The 22,373-nt window shown below is 46.6% G+C and overlaps 1 protein-coding gene across 2 annotated transcripts in view; it reads left to right on the top strand.

Annotated features, from left to right (window-relative positions):
* MAP2K1 (mitogen-activated protein kinase kinase 1) overlaps nucleotides 1–22,373 on the top strand; it is a 78,914-nt gene that overhangs the window by 24,693 nt on the left and 31,848 nt on the right. For both annotated transcript variants that reach the window (XM_045449355.1, XM_045449356.1), the window contains exons 2-3: nucleotides 13,724–13,934; nucleotides 15,228–15,374. In XM_045449355.1, coding sequence (XP_045305311.1) covers nucleotides 13,724–13,934; nucleotides 15,228–15,374 — 358 coding nt within the window. The remainder of the gene's footprint in view (nucleotides 1–13,723; nucleotides 13,935–15,227; nucleotides 15,375–22,373) is intronic.

The following is a 22,373-nucleotide window of genomic DNA, read 5'->3' as shown; positions in this document are numbered from 1 at the left end:
TGTCTCAAGGAAGCTAGTATATCTCCTGAGGTGTGTAGGTCGTGATTCCATTTCTGTGAAGGTTCCAAACTAGAATTTTTGCACTTACTCAAATCATATATCTATTTTGCATATGCATATTGTGGGTGATTTGATCCCAGAACCACATACTTAAATTGTGATTATTTTGCATGTGTTTTAGATATTTAAATATAAGAAAGCATTCTTATGGCATTTTTAATTTCTTTTTTAAATTAAAAAATTAAAATCTTGTGGCATTTTTTGGAAACTAAGATGTCAGATGGCTCTTTGCTGAACCCTAAACATCCTGAGGCGTTCCAGACTGGTGTGCTGGGACCATCTTTTTTTTTTTTTTTTTTTTTAACTTAAGATTTAAAATTTTTCTCTTGAGGTATAATTGACGTATAAGTGTGCTGATTTGATACGTTTATGTATTGCACTATGATTACCACCATAGCTTTAGCTAACATCTCTATGGTGTCACCTAATTATCATTTCTTTTTTGTGGTGGGAACATTTAAGATCTAATCTCTTAGCAGCTTTGTCGTATATGATACAGTATTGTTGACTCTAATCTCCGTACTGTGCATTAGGTCTCCAGGCTATTCATCTTCTACTGCAAGTTTGTACCAACATTTCCCTAATACCCCTTCCTCAAACCTAATTCTTTAGCATGGTGTGCTGTGTCCTTCATGGTCTAGCCCCAGCTTACCTTCCGGCCTCTGTGTGCTCTCCTGGATGCACCTACCTTCTGGCCACTTGGAACTGCTTGTAACTTTTAGTGCCTTTTTATTCATGCTGATGCCCAAGCCTGGGGTGCTCTTTTCCCTGCTGCAAATTGAGTTATCCTTCAGGACTGAACCTGGGCATTATGTTTTCTTTCCTTTCCTAATCTTGGAATTGGAAGTCTTATCTCTGTTCTCATAGCCCCCTGTGCCCACCTCAGCGTTACCATCTCCCTTACCTTACTCACTGCTCTGCTTGTTAGTATCCTTCCCTGTGTTTGGCTTGCACTGTGATACCTGTCTCTTTCTTTCTTTCTTTCATCTCTACATCTTTGTCTCCTGGTCTCTTTCTTACACACACACACACACACACACACACACACACACACACACGATGCCTGGTGAGGGCAGGGACCCAGTCTTCCTCATCTGCACCTTCTTAGCCTTTAGCACAGATTGTGCCTGTCACACAGTGGGTGCTCTATGAATAATCTGCATTGCATTTTCACAGCTGTGGGCGTAAATGGGTATCAGCCAGATGTCTACTCAACTTCCCAGTCCCCTGCCCTCCTCTAGATTGAAGTGGTCCTGCAGGTTTCCATTCTCGTGGTCACTTGTGCTTCTGTAGGACCCATGTTTCCCTTTCTGTGTTTTTTTTCTCTTTTTCTTGCTCTGTGTTGAATCAGCTTGGAATTCGGCCCCTTTTTTCCTGATTTTCACCAAACAACAAGAATGAAACATACAAAAAGCTATTTTCGTGCAATGCAGATTGGACTGAAGGTCTGGGGTAGGGAGGGTGTGTTACATTATAGCAATAAAGACAGCTTAAAATCTTATGGTGTTAGATATCTTTGGTTTTAAATGATCTTTGCCCCGGTGCCTTCTTTCCTCCTGTGCTACTTTACAGACACTCTTCAAACAGGCTTCTCCCAGCTTATTCTGCAGCCTAAATCATTTCTCCAGCTCCACCCCTATGTGCTGCTCCGGTCTGCTCCTGCCTGTGCCATGGCTGAGGATCAGGCCCTTTTAAACTGTCGGCAAGCCTTCTTCTGGTCCTCTGGTAGCCCTTGCTGTGAAGGGGGTTTGTTAACACAAACACTTAACCAACCCCCCGTCCCCGTCCCTCCTTTCAGAAGACAGAAACAAGCACTGTCGGTTTTGGTTTTAATTAAGTTTTGTTCTCTCTGGTGTGTGATTTTCCTTCTGTCAGGTACATTTTGACCCTACCAGGCCAACTGCTATTAATTTGAGGACCTAACTAGTAGTTTTCTACAAGGTGAGCACTTGTATGGACTTCTAGTCATGGTCCTGCAGGGTTCCCTGAGCATTGCCAGATGGTGATGTGGGGAGTATGATTTTTCTCGGAGATGATGTATACTAAGAGGTGAGGTTTGCTGACCCCTCTAGTGTGTACTTGGATCAAAGAGAGGGGCCAAGCTGTAATAGACATATTGTTCATGTGCTTAAGGAAGGAACCGGTTTGGAGAATTGATGATTTCTCCATGTGGACTAGAATTGGAGATGCATTTTGAATGCTGTTTCTTCTGAATTTATCTTCCTGCCTTAGCTGTGCTTCTGAGCATTGGCTCTCTTCCTTTTTTGCCTTGGGGACTCGAGTTTCCTCATGGCTCTGGGTTATGAGGTCTAGGATGATGGCCGCATCGGGTCCTGTACCTTTTTCTCTCATTCAAGAACAACTCTCACTGCGGATTCCCAGAGCAGCATTGGCCATTACTACACAGGCAGTTTCTAAAAGGTCTTTCTCTATATCAGCGTCTCAAAATCTGGGGTCAGATACATCATCTTTACAAGGCCACAATCAACCAAATTGTCCTTTCAGGAACACACCCATTGTGTGGCCACCACCAGGCCCAGGGTTCCCTTTGATTTTTCTGAGGGTGACCACATACTTATTGGATGTTCCACTTGGGTTGTCTATGGTATTTTCTCCCTTTCAGTACTCTTTGCTGCCTCCTTTCCACCCTGCCTCCCTCAGTAGGCCCCTGGCTCTCTTATGGCCACCCAAATTTTTACTGCTTCTACCAGTGTGCTTCACCTGGGCCGTGTCCTTTCTCTTCCCTTCCTGTCCCATTCAAAATATATTGGCCTTGGATGTTCCTCTGAAAGGAATTCCTCTTTGGGTAGATTTGTTGTCTTTCCAGGGACCTTTTAGTACAGCACAGTTCTTTGCTTCAAAGGAATCGGTCACTAACGGGTACACACCTGTGTTAGGGTTGATCAGGTGGGCGATTTGTTGGAAGGACATGAGATCTTTGGCTCGTGGTATGGAGAGAAGGTAAGTTTTGGAGTTCCAGCCCTAGTCTTAATTGCTCCTGGCCTCCATCTCCATTTCTGTAACATGGGAACAAAATACCTAGTTTTTAATGTTGTTGTGAGGACTAAGTTAGTGGGTATAACATGGCCAGCATTTAAGAAGCTCACCTCAACTACATTTACATTTCATTCTTTATCAGACAGTTCTTACGTACCTCTTTCCCCCTCAAGTAAAGGTGATACTCCTTTCTGTCCTTCATTTTCTCTTTTTTCTTCCCCATCTGCCTCCAGATTTCATCACTTTCTCTCTCTCTCTTTTTTTTTATTTTTTTGGTACTTCTCTGGAAGACTGATCCTTTAGGAATTAATTCATATATGGCTAATACGAAACAAATTTTGTCCACTGGAGCAGAAGAAAGCATAGTCTGTCAGTTGTTTCAAGCAACAATATGACACCCCCTCTCCGATCCAGGATGTTGTTCAATATTTAAGAAGAGTCTGCCTGAGTGGGTGGTCCTGCCACTCCAGAGGTTCGTCTGTGTGGGTGTGTGCCTGTGTGTGTTTTTCAGCGTGACTCTCTACAGGAACATGCCAGGGGAAGGCAGTTTGTATAATTTCGGAAGCCTGTTTGATTCCGGGGGCAGGGGGATATTGCCTGTTGTTGTTGTTGTTATTATTTTGCTTATGTTTTTGTTTTTTAAGGATAGGAATATGTGATTTTTTTTTTTTTTTTTTTTTTTTTTTTTAAGTAGGCTTTCTGTCCGTTGTGGGGCCCGAACTTATGCCACGATCAAGAGTCACATGATCTATTGACTGAGCCAGCCGGGCTCCCATATTTATCTTTTTTTTTTTTTAATTATTTAAACCTGTTTTCTTGACTTTGAGAAACATTTGTTGATTGGCCTGGAAGCCACTTGATTTAAAGTGACATTAAAGGGAAACACTTGTCTTGACTCTCGTTTTAAGTTCTATTCCTCTAACATTGTTTGCTTATAATATTTTTAATCCCTATTCTATATCATTTTCTACAGAGTAGACCATGTTAGAATGCCCTTTCTCCTTTTTTTGCTATCTAAATCTTACGTATCATTCTAGCCCATCTCTGGTCTCCTGCCCCTACGAAACTCAGTGTGGTTAGGCTGGCATCTCCTGAACTACGGAGCTGTCAGTGTCTGAGGCCTCGAGAAAATCAGGGGAACTGCAAGACAGTTTTTGCCCCACAGTCTTTGTTGGGAGTGGCCGCGAAACCAGTGAAAGGCAACAAAGGCGGTATTTAACTACATTGTACATTTTTGCCAGGCTATTGATTTATTGCATGAAAACATACTGATGCAGGAGTTTCATCAGAATGGGGCTGGCAGTGGTGATAACATCATGGTGTTAGGAGACCAAAGGGGCTCCTCTACCTTGCTCAGAATGCCTGTCATACTACGGGTCCTTAGTAAATCAGTAGTGAGCACTATCAAATCAGATGTTACCCTTGCTAACCAGTAATTAGCTGCCTACAGTATAACAGTATTAACTACTTGTTAAGCCCTTCAGATGATTCCAACATTTTTTTGCATTACATGCTTATGTAATCTCCACTACAATCTTTTTTTTTTTTTTTTTATAATTTTTTTAATGTTTATTTTTGAGAGAGAGGGAAGGAGGGGGGAGTGAGGGAGGGGCAGAGAGAGAGGTAGACACAGAATCCGAAGCAGACTTCAGGCTCTGAGCTGTCAGTACAGAGCCCGACGTGGGGCTCCAACCCATGAATTGTGAGATTGTGACCTGAGCTGAAGTCGGACGGTTAACCGGCTGAGCCACCCAGAAACCCCATTTTTTTTTTTTTTTTTCTAAGTAAGCTCTACACTCACTGTGGTGCTTGAACTCACAACCCTGATATCAGGAGTTGCCTGCTCTGTTGACTGAGCCAGCTAGGCACCCCATCCACAACAACCTTTTATTTAGCATCACATAATTGGCTTAAAGAGCCTTTAGCTGTCTGTATGCCTCTTGCTGCCACACTTAGGGCCTTCTGGTGTCAAAATGCATGTATTCTCAGAAAAGGCCTGGGAAGATAGAGCAGTATAGTCTCAAAGGAGAAACCAGTGATGGGACGACTGGGTGGCTCAGTTGGTTAAGTGTCCGACTCTTGATTTCAGCTCAGGTCATGATCTCATGGTTCGTGAGATCAAGCCCCATGTGGATTCAGTGCCGATGGCACAGAGCCTGCTTGGGATTCTGTCTCTCTCCCCCTCTGGCATGCGCTGTCTTTCTTTCTCTTTCTCTCTCAAAATAAATAAATAAACTTAAAAAAAAGGCAGTGAGGGGCACCTGGGTGGCTCAGTTGGTTAAGCCTTCAACTTCGGCTCAGGTCATGATCTCACGGTTCGTGAGTTTGAGTCCCACATCAGGCTCTGTGCTGACAGCTCACAGGCTGGGGCCTGCTTCAGATTATCTGTCTCCCTCTCTCTGGAACCCCCCTCCCCACCGACTCAACTCTCTCTCTCTCTCTCTCTCTCTCAAAAATAAATAAACGTTAAAAAAAATTTTTAAAAGCAGAATGGGAAAATGGCCAGTGTTTGTGGAGATGCCTGGCCCTGGGACTTAGCTGCAGAGTTCTGTCCTTGGAATACTACAGGACGAATCTGATGTTAGGATTAGAGACTTCTAGCATTGAAAAGGACTTTAAAGACCACGTAGTTTAACTTGCCTATTTTACCTATGAGAAAAATTGAGGGGAAGTGAGTGAATAGTTCACAGACCAAGTAACTTCCAGAGTTGAACCCATGTCTTCTGACTCCCAAAGCCCTCACGCTTATTAAGCATGGAGTATATTATATGGCAGCCACATGCATGGTTTGTTTGTCTGTTTGTTTTTCTTTCTGGTAGTTTTATGTCCCATTATGAAAGACCAGCTTTGTGCTGACCCAGAAGCAGCTGATTTCCTGCCTGTGTCACTGGCCCTGGGTCTGGGGGCTGCTTTCAAGAGCAACGACGGTGAGGCTTTGCTCACCTACACATCTGTCAGCAAGCAGAGAAGAGTAGGTGGCCAAGAATTGATTTACGTTAGCAGCCAGCCTCAAGGAAAAGGGAAAAAAATACTTGTGCTAAATTCAGTGAAGCACATTACGAACCGGGCGAGAGAATGGCTGTACTGAAGTATGTCTTCCCACAGCTGCCTAAGAATCTAAGCCCAAAGCTGGGTTCAACACCAACATGAAGCAGAGGTCTATGCTGGAGGAGGAATAGGAAACTTTCCCCTGCCCAAGAACTGCCACAGATGCAAGGCAGAGTTTTGGTTGCCATGGAGAGGAGGGGAAGTCCACGTTCACAGGGCCTGTTCAAGACCAGGACAAGAGAGAACCTCCCTATGGCTACCAGAGGCACAGTGTCTGGCTTGTGCCATGTACAGTTTGAGGCCCTGGTCGTTACTTCGCGTCGTTACTTCGTGTCCAGCAGTACGTGTGGACTGCTTTTTCCTTTAAGACTATACTGACCGTTTTATCTTCCCAGGCCTTTTCTGGGGATGCATGCATTTTGACACCTAGAAGGCCCTTAGGAAAGCAGCAGGAGGAATACACAGTTAAGGGTACCTTCAGCCAGTGATGTGATGGTAAATCAAAGGTGGTCATAGAGATCCCGTGAGACTATTATGTACAAGTGATAGCAGTCCACCCCTGGGGGAGGAGCAAGGGCATGGAGAAGGACCCCACTCTGTGGCCAGGCATCATGGGACGGTTCAAAGCTGAGGGAGGCGTGGGAACACTGAAGGGGAAAAAAAAAACCTCTGCAGCTCAGGCTCCACTCTCAGCACAAGACAAAACCCATTGCTCGAGAAACTTGCAGCCTGTGGTGCACTGAAATTACCAGCATTCACAAGAAAACCCAAACCTAGCTCCATTCCTGACTAATACAGCATGACCGAAGAATGCACCCATTTCTAAGCATAAAGACAATTTGCCTCAGTCCTTAGTCTTCTATTACGATGCACCACTCAATGCAATATTAAAATGCACAAAGAATCACGAGAGAAAAAACAGCCTGCAAGAGATAAGGCCGATAACAGAACTAGACTCCGGTGAATCGGAGCTTTAAAATAACCATCATTTATGGACGACCTGCAAGAACAAATGAGGAGTTTCAGAAGAGATGGAAACTAAAAATGGAATCGAGTGCAAATGCTAGAAAAATTTAAAAACACGATATCAAAGGTCAGCAGGTGTATCAGCAGACCAGAGGGAACTGAGGAAAGAATCAGTGACCCTGAAGATAGGTTGAAAGAAATTATCCACAAAGATATCCACAAAGAAAGAAAGAAAGCAAGAAATTTAAACTGAGATGCAAGGAGGAAAAGGATAAAAAGAAATCTGATCACAGTATCCAAGATACACGTATATAGAGAGAGGAAGAGATGGGCATTGAGAGAGAGAGGAGACAGACAGACGCTGACCTGACCGGAACTTTTAAAGGGATTGGCTTATGTGATTGTGGAAGCCTAGGCTGGAGGTCCGTGGAAGACTTGAATTTGGGAGGCCAGAGGCAGCCTGCTGACAGAATTCCTTCTCTGGGGAGGTCAGTCTTTGTTCTTAAGGCCTTAAACTGACTGAGTGAGGCCCATTCACATTATGGAGAGTAATCTGCTGCTTTACTCAAAGTTCACCAATTTTCAACCCCCCTTCCCCCCCTCAAAACCCCACTTTAGTAGAAACATTCCAAATCAAGTTTGACCACATACCTTAGCACTGTGGCCCTGCCACCCTGTTACCCTGCCACCTAAAATTAGTCATCACGTGTCTCCTAGTTACTGCTCCCCACTCCAAAGGGTGTTCACTTTTCTACTTTATAACTGCATAGGCTAGTTTTGCCCCCTTTTTTTGTTTCTGTTTTTGTTTTTGTTTTACCTAGATGCAGAAGAACACTTTTTTTTTTTTTTTTTTATGACCTGGAGTTTTATTGCCTAGTTAGTTGAGCAGCCCTTCCCAGCATGGCCTGCAGGGTTGAGGTGTAAGGGTATACAGCCTCTTCTCCACCTTGTTGTTTGGGGCTGGCCTAAACTGCACTCCCTACCACAGATGGGCTAGCCGAGGCTGGAGTCTGGAAAGTGGTTAGCTGTGCCTTTGGCCCCTCTGCCTTCCTCTGTCAGGCCCGTTCTTCTTTCCTCCTCTCTTACGCTCTTTGTAACCCCCACATCCCCGCTGTCCAGGGTTTGACTGTATAGAGAACCTAAGACCAGTTCTCTTTTTTCCCTCCCATCTCCCTTCTTTTGAAGATCCTCAGCTTTTCAACCTGAACGCACCCTCAGTCTTACTTTGTACTTCCTCAGCTGGCTGTCAGGTGCTCAGGCTTGGATCTCAGAGATAACCAGACAACCACACTGCCCCCCCCCCCACCTTTTTTTTTTTTTTTTTTAATGGGTGTGGAAACTGAGGACCAGAAGGGTGGTAGCTTGCCCAAGACCTCATAGATGGGAGTGATACAGGGTGAGAATTGAGGGATTGCAGTGTTTGTCTCTTGGTGCTGTTCCCCCTCAGCTTAGGTCTCCTGTCTCCCCTATTCTTTCCTTGCCCCGGTAGTGTTCCTATCTGCCAGATGCCACAGGGGACAGAGAACTTCCCAACGCCCTGGGCTCTCTGAGGACACCCGCCTGCTGGTACCGGGACCCTTTCTTTCCTCCAGCTCAGTGATTGATGGTCACCCTCTGCTCTTCTCTCTGTGCTCCTTCCTGGCCAAGGCAGGGCCTGCCACCCAGGGCTAGAGCAAGGCTCAGGTTGGTGACAGGCCAGCATTTGTGTGCTATTTGGCTCATTTCTGTTTGGTGTGTGGCCATTTGAAGACCGCATTCCTTTGTCTAGACGTCACCTCCTTCCCCCTTCCCATTTCAGTGACCATCAGGGTTGGGGAAGGCAGTGTGAGGCCTTGAACGAAGCTCTGTTCTAGGAGCTGAGAGACCTGGGCCTCCGTTTACTCACCTTTGAAATGGGTTGGATCAGGAGGTCTTTACCTTTCCCTCCTTGTGCTACATTTTGTCCTGCTTCGTGATTTAAACCACTGAGCCACAAATGCAAGATTCCAGTTGTGGCGGTGCAGTTAGGCGCAGCAGATGGGTGGGATGAGAGAGAAGGAGATGTTCCGGCCCATAGGATCATCCCTCTCCACCCACTGCATTGTGCCTCCCTGGAGTTTTCAGAGCACAAATGACAGCCCTTGTTTTTTTCCACATTCCTTGCTCTTCTCTGCATTCCCATTTCAAACCTATAATCTTGTATCTCGACAGACTTGTGTTTACTGTAAGACAGCCGTGGTGTGGAATGCACGTGACCGTGTGTCATTTTCTCTCTGCTGTGGTGAACAGGGTGATGGGGGTCAGATGTCACAGCTGGTCCCTGGAGAGGGCCGTGTGTGTGTCAGATAGTTCTTGTTCTAGGCTCCAGGTTCCTTTCTCAATCTGTAGTTCTCAATTTGCTGATTTCAGTGAAAACCAAAGATTGTGAAGGAGACAGGTCTTGCCCTCTGAGATTTGGAGATTTGTGGCGTGGTTGAGGGGTGACAGTCCCCTCTCTTCCTATTTCCTTTGCTTGAAGCATTTTGCCTTGGGGTGGGGCGGGACAGAAATGAGCCTTGTTGAACACCATTGAGTCCCTGTGTAGGAGGAGGCAATACTAAAGAATGTTACGTTATTGATGGATTTCTTTTGAATGAGTACTGAAAGCCATTTTGATGCCTGGATTTTCCTTTCACCTTCAGATAAAATCCTTGGTCTTTCATTCCTGGCAACAGTTCTTTTTTTTTTTTTTAATTTTTTTTTTTTTTTAACGTTTATTTATCTTTGAGACAGAGACAAAGCATGAACGGCAGAGGGTCAGAAGAAGGGAGACACAGAATCTGAAATAGGCTCCAGGCTCCTAGCTGTCAGCACAGAGCCCAACGCGGGGCTCGAACTCACGGACTGTGAGATCATGACCTGAGCCGAAGTCGGCCGCTTAACCAACTGAGCCACCCAGGTGCCCCTTGGCAACAGTTCTTTAAAAAAACTTTTCAAGGGCTTTAAGAGTTGTTAAAGGAAAGGCAGTCATTTCTGGATTCCACGGTGGCTGCCTTGGCGGTGGCTCCTCGTCTTCCATCCTACTGGCACTTGCCTAACATTAGTTTACAAGTGTGTGAAAATTCCATTGTTCCTTCCCATTCGTTTTCTGTTTCGATCCTCCCCTGGTTAAGGAAGCATGGAGTTGTTACTCCATTTTACAGACAAGAAAACTTGAGATGTGTCAAAGTTAAATGACTGGTCCATGGTCCACGGTCCATGGTCCGTTGACTACTCGGGGATAAGAGTCCGGGATTCCTGATTACTAATGGCTTGGTAGCTTGGCAACACCATTCCCTCCCCGCCCCCCCACTCCACCCCCCCCCCCCCAAGTCATCAGGAAAGTGTTGCCACCACAGCGCACAGCCTTTGCTGTGGCATAGCCTTCTGAAAGCATGAATCAGGAGCCAGTTCCTTAGCTGGTAGGGTAGGTGGTTGGGCAGGAGAGCATAGAAGGTCGAAGAAGGAGGAAGCCAAGATTTAGTTTTTCTTCCTGAAGGTGGGAGAATTACTTAATTCTACTGAGAGTCAGGAAAATGAGCAGAGTCAACATTTCCTCTTTTTCTTTGCCAGATGGATGGGGTTTCTTGTGGCCACTGTTACTTGCAAGGCAATGTTCAGCTTGATGTGCGGGGAGGATTGCATCTGGCGTGAAGGGCTCTTTGCATAGGTATACTGTCTTCATGTATGAGCGAGCGCTGGTATGGCACATGTCCCACACTGGGACCCTACCCACGTCTGCAATTGCCCTCCCTTGAAGGTGTTGAACTTTCTGAAGAGGTAGTGCAGCATAAGATGAGAGATTCTCTCTGCCCAGGTTTCAGTCCTTGCTCACTAGCTGTGTGACCTTGGACAAATCACTTCACCTGCCTGTGCTTGAGTTTGCTATTTGTTGTAATTGTAGAGTTGTGGCTGAAATGTATTAGCAAGTGTAAAACGGAGTACGGGCAGTGTTGTGACGAGAGTGATTTCCTTCCATTCGGTCCTTCCCTCTTCCTCATCCTGCTCAGCGTTCCTGCCTCACAGAAGCCTTTGGAGGCTGCATTTCCAGCCTGACTCCTGAGCCCTACAGGCAGCTGTCACCTCATCAAAGTTTTAGCTGTGAGGGTCTGTCTGTGTTTGACATGTGTCTCTAAATGTTGTCTTTGATGGGTTCCTCTGTGGACAGACCTCAGAGAAAGGAAACCTGAAGGTGGCACCGTGCCCTTGCAGCCATGCTTGTTCTGGGTCCCTACCCCAACAGACCGGGGCAGCTTAGTTGAGCCTTTAAGCAGGATGAGAAAATTGCCAGCTGTTTTAGTCTGTTTGGGCTGCATAACAAAATGTCATAGACTGGTTGGCTTAAACAACAGAAATTTATTTTTTCATGGTTCTGGAGGCTGGAAGACCAAGGTGAGGGTGCCGGCACAGTCGGGTTCTGGCGAGGTCCCTCTTGCTGACGTGCGGACAGCCATCTTTTCTTGGTGTCCTCACACGGCCTTTCCTTGGCGTGTGCACAGAGGCGAGGAGGTCACCTCTCTTCTTCTGGTCACCAGTCCTATCTGATTAGGACTCCACCGATATGACCTTACTTAACCTTAATTACTTCCTTTTTTTTTTTTTTTTTTTCCCAACGTTTATTTATTTTTGGGACAGAGAGAGACAGAGCATGAACAGGGGAGGGGCAGAGAGAGAGGGAGACACAGAATCGGAAACAGGCTCCAGGCTCTGAGCCATCAGCCCAGAGCCCGACGCGGGGCTCGAACTCACGGACCGCGAGATCGTGACCTGGCTGAAGTTGGACGCTTAACCGACTGCGCCACCCAGGCGCCCCACCTTAATTACCTCCTAAATGTCCTGTCTCTAAACATGATTACATTGGGGGTTAGTGCTTCAGCAGGAATTTTAGGGAGACGCAGTTCAGTCCATGGCACCATCCATTCTTCCCTGAGAGCTGCCCAGGGAGGAAACTTGGTGAAATCAGCCTTGTGTGCTCTGTGGCCCCATGTACAGTTACTTGTAAGGCAGTATTGGATCTTTCCATAGACTGGGGAGGCAGTAGGTCTCAGCCTCTCTGCCTTCTTGAGAGTTGGAACAGAGGGTGAGCGAAGAGTGGAAGATGATGCTTACTCCTGCCCTTGAAGCTCAGAAATGGTGTGTATGTTGGGGGTTGGGCACCAGCCTTCTGATGTGTCATGATGCCCTGTCTTGTCGCCATGTTGTTTGTTTAGACTGGGACTAATCAAATGAAACACCGTGGACGCTCTCTTTACCACCCTGTTCTTATAAACCCCCCAGGAATAATGAATGTTTTTTCGTTCTCTGTAAAACAACCCATACTGCCCACCAGCCTGCTGAATGCACAGCTAAGCAGGCTGCTCTCTGCCTTGCCCACTCGCCTCGGCACCCACTGGCTGAATTATGTGCTTACCCAGAACCAGAGTGTTCCCAGCATCTGTTCCCAGCATCGTTTGTTGGGTTGTGGCTGGCACTGCAATTAAGTAACATACTTCAGAATCAGATAAACTGGTGAAATATGACTGCAAATGAAGTGGGATCCCCCTCCCCCCCTGCTTTGAACACTAATTACAAGCCATGGAAAGACTCAATAAGTCCAACTCACTAAAACACATTACTGTCAAATTAGATGAGCATTAAAATTGAGGGAAATCATAAAACTCTTACAATTTTATTTTGATACTACTCAGTAAGTGGCTACATTTTTACCCTGAGGACTCAGGAATTGGAAGTGATAGACGACGTATTGTTTGCTGGTTCATGTGAGGAAGATGGCACCAGGCTCTTACTAGCGGACTCTTACTCAAAGAGAGGGCCTTGCCCCGCCTACATTAGAAGATGGGTGAATAAATGCACCTTTATATGTATATTATATGCAAAAATAAAAATTTTGGGTAGGTATTTTTATGATTCTTTGCTTTATTTTGATTAACCTGGTTCCGGACCTGATCACAGTAGAGAGGAGGGTTTTTGCTGTTACCATATAGTTTAGAGTCTGTTGTGATAGTTTGGTTTGATTTCAGTTTAGTGCTTTTAGGAAATAGATTTTATTTTGTATGTGGTGCTAACTTAATAATCCAACACTAGTGGGGCTTTGGGAATTGGGGTTTTCATTTTTTTTTTTTTTTTTAATATTTATTTTTGAGAGACCGAGCACGAGCAGGGGATGGGCAGAGAGAGAGGGAGACAGAATCCAAAGCAGGCTCCGGGCTCTCAGCTGTCAGCACAGAACGCGAGGCAGGGCTCGAACCCACCAAATGTGAGATCATGACCTGAGCCAAAGTCAGACGCTCAATCAGCTGAGCCACCCAGGCGCCCCGGAACTGGGATTTTAAAGCAAATGAAGGTGGCTCGTTTTGGATATTAGCAGATTCTTTGGTTCCTTCTGTAGACTTGCAGCATAGTGAGCGAGGCCTCGTTTTACAAATGAGGAAACAGAGGCCTTGAGAGGTGAAAGGTGTCGGTGAGGAGTAGTGACAGGGAGTGGTGGCTGGTGGCATAGTGAAGGGAGCAGGGCTGCAGCACCTGGAACCCTCCCTTGGAGTCCCTCCATTCGTTCTCCGGTCCGGCCCCAGAGCTAGTGCTCGCCATAGCACAGGTGCTCCTCTGGGGGGCCTCTCTGATGCCGGTTCTGACTCATGTTCCCTCTTTGGGACAGGACCAACCTGGAGGCCTTGCAGAAGAAGCTGGAGGAGCTGGAGCTCGATGAGCAGCAACGGAAGCGCCTGGAGGCCTTTCTTACCCAGAAGCAGAAGGTCGGGGAATTGAAGGATGACGACTTCGAGAAGATCAGCGAGCTGGGCGCCGGCAACGGTGGTGTGGTGTTCAAGGTCTCCCATAAGCCATCTGGCCTGGTCATGGCCAGAAAGGTGAGGCCACTCAAAAAATAAAAAGAAAGAAAAAAGTACTGAATCCGGTTGGTGATGAGGTGAATTCACTTGGTGAATAGGTGATTGCATTCTCTCTTGGAAGATGGAGGGTCTGGGGACAAGGGTGGAAGGAAAATGGATTTTTCACTCAGTACCTTGTTGTGCTGTTTGAATTTTGAGCTCCTGTCATCTATCAGATTATAGGATAAACACACTGATGGTGTGTTAGGGTATTTATCCCCATCCCCGGACTGGAAAATAACAGCAAATGACCTTTGCGAGCTTTCTGCGTGCTTTGGAAAGAATGCAAGCGTGCCTGTTTGCCATTATCTGGTGCAGCAGAAGCTGCTGCTTGCATTTAGGCAGCCCCGGCGATGCACCAGACCCTGCTTTCAAGTTGTTTGCCTGGCCCCGGCCCTGCCGCTGCTTCCCCCTCACCGTCCTGCAGGGAGCATCTCCACTCCCCTCCGTGGCAGGCGGTGTCCGAGCTGGACTCCCCTTTCTGCACACAGCCCCTGCTCCAGCGAGGCCCGGCCCTTCTGTGTTCTCCGGCACACCATGCTTACTTCCGTCCACGTATTTTTGCTCAGGCTGCTCCTTCCATCTTTTCAAACAGCCCCCGTCTTCACGGCCCGCCTCTTGTCTAGCTTTCACCGGTCACTCCAGCCCATGCTGATAACCCCTGGTTTCCATGTCCTCTGACACTCACTCCTTGTCTGCGGCCCTTTCTAGAAGCTTCATCTCATTCAGCAACCATTTCCTATGTTTGTTGTGTCTGTCCCCTGTCTGCCTGGAGGAAACAAGGGGCAACATGAGAGGGACATGGGTGGCACCTGAGGCCCTGGCCAAATCTCAACCACATCAGGCTCCTGAAGTCAAGGGAAGCTCCCCGGGCAGCTTGGGTCCCCACTCTCAGTCCTTCCTACCCCTCCACTTCTACAGCCCCCGAGTGCCAGCCGGCTCCTCAGGCTGCTTTGTCTTCCTCTCTCGGCTTCCCGGCTCCTTTTAGAGGAAATGCTCCTTTCAGCTTTGTGCTTGGGAGGGGTGAGCCCCCCTTCCTCACTCTTGGCTCCTAGGAGCGGAGGCACAGCCGTCCTCCCCTCATTATGGCTCCTCCCGTACCATTACCTGCCATGGTAGGTTGGCACTGAGTGCTTTGGTCGGGCAGAGACTTGTTAAAACGTGCCTGTGTCCTCTCCTCCCACCTGTAAGAGCTTAAGCATTTAAGAAGGCTTTCATTCATCCATCCGTATGTTTTTAAAACATCTCTTCCTCCCACCTTTCTTTCCCCAGCTAATTCACCTGGAGATCAAACCTGCAATCCGGAACCAGATCATAAGGGAGCTGCAGGTTCTACATGAGTGCAACTCCCCATACATCGTGGGCTTCTATGGCGCGTTCTACAGCGACGGCGAGATCAGTATCTGTATGGAGCACATGGTATGTGGTAACCCATCAGCCTCTGGAGCAACAGCCTAGGAGCTGGATGGCTCTGGTGTTGTCTTTGGTTTGGGACCAGCTGCCTCCCTTTTCCTCCCTGGATCCACATCACCGTCTTGGGCATCTGGGCTTTGAAGCTGAAACATCCCTGTCCTCAGAGTCTATAATCTGCTTTAAGGACAGTCTGGAGGGGTTCTTTGGGTGTGCAGAGAAGTAATGTCACTTGATGCACATCAGAGAAGGCAAGTGAGAGGGAATTTAGGGGCTAATTGTGTGGATGTGAGTTGCCAATCTTGGTACCATTAGCTGCCTGGAGTCCCTTCTCTTTCTGGTGACTGACAGTAATAACAGCATCTACAACAATAATCTAGCAATACTCATACTAGTAAACTAATATTTATCGGGTTTTATAGCCTGGACTACTGTACGCATATGAATATTTTATTGCATTTTTGCAAGCCTTATTGGATGGGTAGATCATCTGCATTTTACAAATGAGGAAACTGAGGCTCAGAGAAGTTAATAACTTGACCAAGGTCACGCAGCTAGTAAGTGGAATTGGCAGAATTTAAACCAAGGCTGTTGGGCCCCAGTGCCTGTACTTCGTTGAATCCACTGGATAGTGATTGGGGCTCTGTTTCCATTCTTGATGCCCAGAATTTCAGAGAGACAGGCTGGCTTCGTGATGGCTATTTTTTCCTGTCCCCATTAGGCACCAGGGGACTTTGGAATCTGAGATGTTTATTCATATCTCCCTTCTCCACAAAAATCCGAGTAGACACTGTCTCGTTTGCCACTGTGTCTCCAAAGCCCAGAATAGCCCTGGCACCCAGCAGGCGCTCAATCAATAATGATTTGTTTACAGATGTCACCTTCTTGTCAGGACCTTGGGCAGGTTTCTTTATCTTTCTCATTCTCCCTTTCCTCATTTGCAAAATGGCCATTACCATACGGACCTCAGACCTCGTTGCGGTGAGGATTGGTGAAAATAGCAGAGTAAGCCTTCCGGCACACCGACCCCAAGCTTGTCTCGTGCAAACGGTAGAGGTTGCCTTATTCTCACTGTCGCTGACAGCTCGGGGATGAGGGCTGACATGACTGAGTCGGCGAGCTTAGGGCTGCTGAACTTTGAGCCCTCGATCTGGCAGAGTGTCCCTCAGCTTCTCCACTTCCTTCCAGACCCTGGCTCTGCTCTGACCTCTGGAGAGAGCCCCCAGGCGTGGTCTTCATGAACTCCAGGAGAACCCTCCCCAGGAGGTTTGTCCCTTGCTGGCGCCCCATTATCTTGAACTTCTGTTCATGTTAATCGTCAGGAAGTGCCATACGTATGGTGGCCGGCGTCTGCCCAACTTTTGTGGTGCCATATGGAACATAGAACCTGGAACGTCTCCTGCGCTCCTGAAGGTTCCCAAGAAAGCTCTAGTTCCTCTTGCTTGAATGGGAGGGAAGCAGCCTCTGTGCGAAGCACATGAACATTTCTGGTTTGGTCCCCACCCAGACCTAGGGTACTGATATTTTCCCTTTGGGTCTTAGCCTCCCTTTGGTGGGGTGCAGGGCAGGGGAGGAGGGGGTGTTCCTTAAGCTTTGGGTTTCTTGGGCTTTTTGTGCTGATGATGGTTGGTTTTCTAGCTCTAGCCCAGAGTTTTGGATGAAGATGTGTAATTGGCAATGGAGGTTCCTTGAAAACTAGAAGAGGGTGGAGGGTGGAGGCAATGGTGATAAACCAGTGACCGGAAAGGCCTTTTTTCTCTTAGGTGTTGCCAAAATAATGGGAGGTGAGTGGCAGCATGGGTAGACATGGTAGTAACTAGCTTTCCCATTTTCTACCACTTGGTGAGTCCTTGCCATGTTATATAAGTTATTAATCACATCAGCCCTGTCATGTGACGCAGTGTTGACCACCCTCCCCGAGGTGGGCGAGGGAACAAGGCCTCTAGAGGCTTAGTAATTAGCTTAGGTTATATAACCAGTAAGTGTCAGAGCTAAATTCTGACCATCTCCCCCCCCCCCCCCCCACAAAACCCCTCCAACAACCCTCAGTTTGTTCTCCATATTAACGAGTCTCTTATGTTTTGTCCCCCTCCTTGTTTTTATACTATTTTTGTTTTTCTTCCCTTAGGTTCATCTGTTTTGTCTCTTAAAGTCCCCACAGGAGTGAAGTCATATGATTTTTGTCTTTCTCTGACTGACTAATTTCACTGAGCCTAATACCCTCTAGTTCCATCCGCGTAGTTGCAAATGGCAAGATTTCATTCTTTTTGATTGCCGAGTAATATTCCATCGTATATATATACCACATCTTCTTTATCCATTCATCCATCGATGGACATTTGGGCTCTTTCCATACTTTGGCTATTGTTGATAGTGCTGCTATAAACATGAGGGTGCATGTGTCCCTTTGAAACAGCACACCTGTATCCTGTGGAGAAATGCCTAGGAGTGCCATTGCTGGGTCGCAGGGTAGTTCTATTTTTAGTTTTTTTGAGGAACCTCCATAATGTTTTCCAGAGTGGTTGCACCAGCTTGCATTCCCACAGAGCTAAATTCTAAGCAGTGTCTCTAACTAGGTCTGCTGTCTTTAAATTTGATACTCTCTCAGGGTTTTCTCTGCAGAGCAGTGTTTGGACCCGATCTTCTCTGGGAACCCCTGCCTACCCTAACATCCTGTGTTTCTGTGGTTTTTGGCACTTGTAGCCAGTCAGGGTTTACATTAGTTCATCAACATGGGTCCAGCTTCACCAACTCTTACTTTTGTGCCTATTATGTGCAGGGTGCCACATGAGCGGCTGGGGGAATGGAGACATTGAGAGTAGTCTCTCTGTTCCCCAGAGCTGTTTATAGGCCGGATGGCTGTGTTCTAGGGCCTTCGTAAGTGAGTTGTCAGTGTGGATGGAGGGGCTTCTGAGCACCAGGTGTGTGTCGTCTCACGCCTGCAGTCTTTGGAACAATCAGATTCTTTCCTGGGTTACCTCCAAGTTCTGTGCAACTCGGAATTCTCCCTTTGTTAGAGGAACCAGGGCGCTGTTTGTAGGGTGAGCATGATTGAACTCCATGGTGCTTGCTTCAGATGTTAGGATTAGGCCCCAAACATGGATAGGCAGTGGCCTTTTCATTTATTCACAACTTGCTGGGACCTGTTTTATTGGCCTTATTTCACCTCTTGCTATGTGCAGTTCAGTTTTTTTTTTTTTTTTTAATTTGTCTTAAATTGATCTGTGGTGAGGCTTGCTCATTGTGAAATCCTTCATTCACTTTGGATTCATAGATACTGATCACAACCTTTGTACCTCTTGCTCTGTCCTTGCCACTCAACCCTTCCCTCCAAGAGGACAGGATGACTCAGGACATGACAAGGGTTGGCTTCCCGTTCTCTTGGCCCAGTTTCAGTATCTGCAGGTCAGCGTTCCTCCAGTGGATTTGGCTCTGTGGGTAGGGTAGGATCCTCCCTCATAAGTCACTGAAGCAGAAGATATCTCTGGAGTTACCCAGGGAGGGACCTGAGCCTAGAAAACTGACTTTCAGAAGGTGGGAGGGTCAAAACCTTTTGAAGGCCAAGCACAGTGTTTGGCATCTATTAGGTGATAGGTGTTGAGCGGCCGAATGAAGGAGGCCAAGATGGCGGAGGGCATGGACAGGCCTGGGACCCAGTGGAAGAGAGTTAGGCCTTGGAGTCCACAATAGAGTCTTCTGTTCCTAGATACCCATAGGCCCAGAGAGCAGCTGGAACAGTCTGTTGATTTTAGTGGAGAGGCTCAGAGCTACCAGAGATGGAACCCTGTAGTGAAGCTGTTGTGGCCTGAAATCCAGGCAGCCATGCTCCAGAGTAGCTCTCTGGTCTAACCCTGGACCCTCTCACCCCTTCTTGGTCCCTGAGTAGGCCTTTCTGCAGGAGAGCTCCCATCCTGGCCGCCTCTGACAGGAAAATTCTGACTGCTGGTGGCTACTTCTCTTTGGGTATTTCCGCTTTGTCTCAGCTTCCACCTCTCAAAGGTGTCATGTAGAGCTCTGTTCATTAACCACATCCCAACTTCAGAGGTTCTTTGTTTCTGTGTATGTCACAGTCCTTGTGTGTTCTAGGTCATTAACATTTCCCCCAGCTTTTTATCATGACAGTTTCAAACACAAAGCAAGGTGAAGGAACTGTGTAATGTACACTGTAAACCCCCCACCTAGATTCTGCAATTACTGTTCTGCTATGTTTGCTTTACCGCATGTTGCCCATCTGTCTGTCCATTGCTCACATCATTTCTTAGACGCATTTTAAAGTGCATTTGTGTCACTGGCATCCATTGGGCCCCATCTTCTAAAGCACTCAGCCAGGGGCTGACTTTTGTAGAAGTAAACTGTGCTTGTGCTGCCCAGTCTGAATTTTTGAGACTCAAGGAGTAAATGGATGCCCCCCGGTCAGAACAGGAACGCTCTTGCCTTTGGGGAGGTAGATTCCTGCTCAGGTGGTAGCTGAGCACCCAGAGAACTGAGGACTCAGGGCTGATGGTTCTCATGCAGGAGGAAAAGCTTTTGATCTCTCCCCACCCCCCCCCCCCCAAAGCATTTGTCTCTTCTATAGAAAACCTTCACAAAAGCGCCATTGACTTAGTTAATAATTGCCTTCTAAAAATAAGCACAATTTCAGCAGCTTTAGTCAGGGAAGGCAAGTTCTTGGCAACAGTGAAGTGGAATTAAAAGGTTGTAAGGTGAGTTGGAGGCAGCCCTGGGTAATTCTGACTGTGGTTCATGCTTCTTGAATCTTGCTAATCCCATTGTTCACACTGTAACTCTGCTTATAGCTCTGAAGGAGGTGAAAGGAAAGAGAGCCGAGTTTTTTTCCTTTTTAACAAGAATGTGTACCACAACCCCAGGGAAAAGTGTGAGCTGGGCTGCCTGCTGTCCTAGGCTGTGGAACCTGAGAACCACGGGGTTAGCATTTCTACCTCATTTGAATCAGATTTTGACAGAGTTGCTTTGTTACCTAGTTTTCAGTGGATAGTCCTCCTCCCTGATAATCAGGCAGCCGATCAAACAAAGGATCTGAAACTACATTCAACTGGAAGCAAAAGAGAAATGGCTTGGAAACTTTGTGCACTGGAGTTCCTCTTCCCATTGGCGAAGGAAACTGAGAGGTGCTATTATGTTTCTGGGAGACTTGGGTGTGGTTACCTGGGCTCTGATGTCCTGACTCGGCCACCAGGGATCTGCAGCATCGTGAAGGCAGCCAGGCTCACAGGGTGACTCACACCTCAGCCTGGGTCACAGCTTGGGCAGGGCTCTTCCAAGGACTCTTGGAAAAATAAATGTGTTCCCATGGGAGTTCTGTTCGGTTCTAGATCAGTGATTCCTCGTGTCTGGGTGAAAAGTATGGCACATAGGAAATTTTAGGTTGAAATTTAGGATCTTCCATCGTGCTCCTGGGTCATCTGACCTGCCCACCATTAATAGAAGACAAACATGTTTGGGGGTATTCAGGTGCATTTGAGAATTCACACCTGTCCTGCTTTCTTTTCCCTCAGCATCTGTGATCCAGAGTTGACTGTGACAGAAAGTGATTAGTCCAACACTCCTTTGCATAAGCTTAGAATCTTTCAGTGGATAATCTGTTTTTTTTAGCATTATTTTAGTAGACATTTCCTGAGGAGTCTGTACCCCTGAATGAATCTTAGTTTCTCACCGTCTCAAAAGAAAGCAGTGTTGTATCTGTCTTACAGTGCCTTTGCACAAAATGGATGCTCAGTAAGTGCTCTGAATTGATTGTAGATTTAATTCTCCACTTTCTTAAAGGAATTCAGTAATTTAAAAGGGCAAAACATTTGTTCATTGTAAAAATTTATAAACCCTAGAAAAGCACGGAGAAGAAACTATCATGCAACCAAAATCCCTGATTGTCTTCCTACATAGACTAGAAATAGCTTTTGATGACACTTTGGATGTTCTGGTTTTGTGTGAGTTACACAAACATTTTTTTATGTCTATAAGAGTGGGATTATGTTCTGTCCTTCTTTTTAATCGTGTTGTGCCTTGTTCTGTGACCTTATGCTCCCGGATATGTCATCGCGGCTGGGTGACTTTGGAGGCAGAAAGCTTACAGGGATGTCTTTCTGCTTGGCCATGTCTCGTCCGCTTCTGAGGTGTGGTTTCCGTGTCCCTCCTGTTTCCAGTCCTTCCTTTGCCACTTTGTCTAGGAATTGCTTCCTCCTCTGAGCACCTGTAGTGATGTCTCTTCTCCTCATCCAACTGTTCGGTTCCTGCCTTGTTTCAGAGGAGAATTTAAGGTGCCTTGCCTTGTTGAGTGTGTGTGTGTGTGTGTGTGTGTGTGTGTGTGTGTGTGTGTGTGTTTCCTCCTGTGTCTAGTTTTTTCTATCCCTAGTTTCTCTCATATCCCTATACCTTTCACAGAGGTGGTTAATAAATGATAGATGATACTGGTAACTGCTCAGTGTAGATGAGATACTCTAAAAATCTAAAAATCTGAGTTTGCAGGAATTGTCTCTACTTCTGAGGATGATTTTAAATTGCGACTGATAATTGGCAGCTGGAAGCCATGGCCTATGAATGTAGCCGTGCCTCGCTACGTCAGGGTTCCTTGAGTGAAGCTTTTCTTCACGATCTCAGGTTACAGTGTAGAATCCACGAATGAGAAGGCCGTGGTGTGTGAGCCCCACAGGGCTGGCTTCATATCCCACGTGTGTCGTGTGTTTCATTCTCCTTTCTGCCGTGTACCTCCCCCTTTCCAGGTATAGAAGTCATACTCCTTCTTTGAGTAAGACATAAACTCAAATGCCATCTTTTAAGTGAAGTCAGAATTTCTTCTCTCTTCTGCATGTGTAACGTTTTCTTAAACCTATATCCTGTTTCGTTATATTCAGAGTCTGTATATTTACCCTACTAGTTTGTACATTTAACAAGGACAAGAAGTAGTTCTTTGTTTGTATCTTTATCTTCCATAGAACCTAACGCTGTTCACGGCACTTGGTAAGATTTGTGGAAGGAATTGTTGCTTTCTAT

Source organism: Leopardus geoffroyi, chromosome B3, assembly GCF_018350155.1.
Source record: "Leopardus geoffroyi isolate Oge1 chromosome B3, O.geoffroyi_Oge1_pat1.0, whole genome shotgun sequence".
In the NCBI taxonomy this organism is placed as follows: Eukaryota; Metazoa; Chordata; class Mammalia; order Carnivora; family Felidae; genus Leopardus; species Leopardus geoffroyi.
Note: the sequence above shows the minus strand (reverse complement) of the source record. Positions and strands in the feature narration are given on the sequence as shown.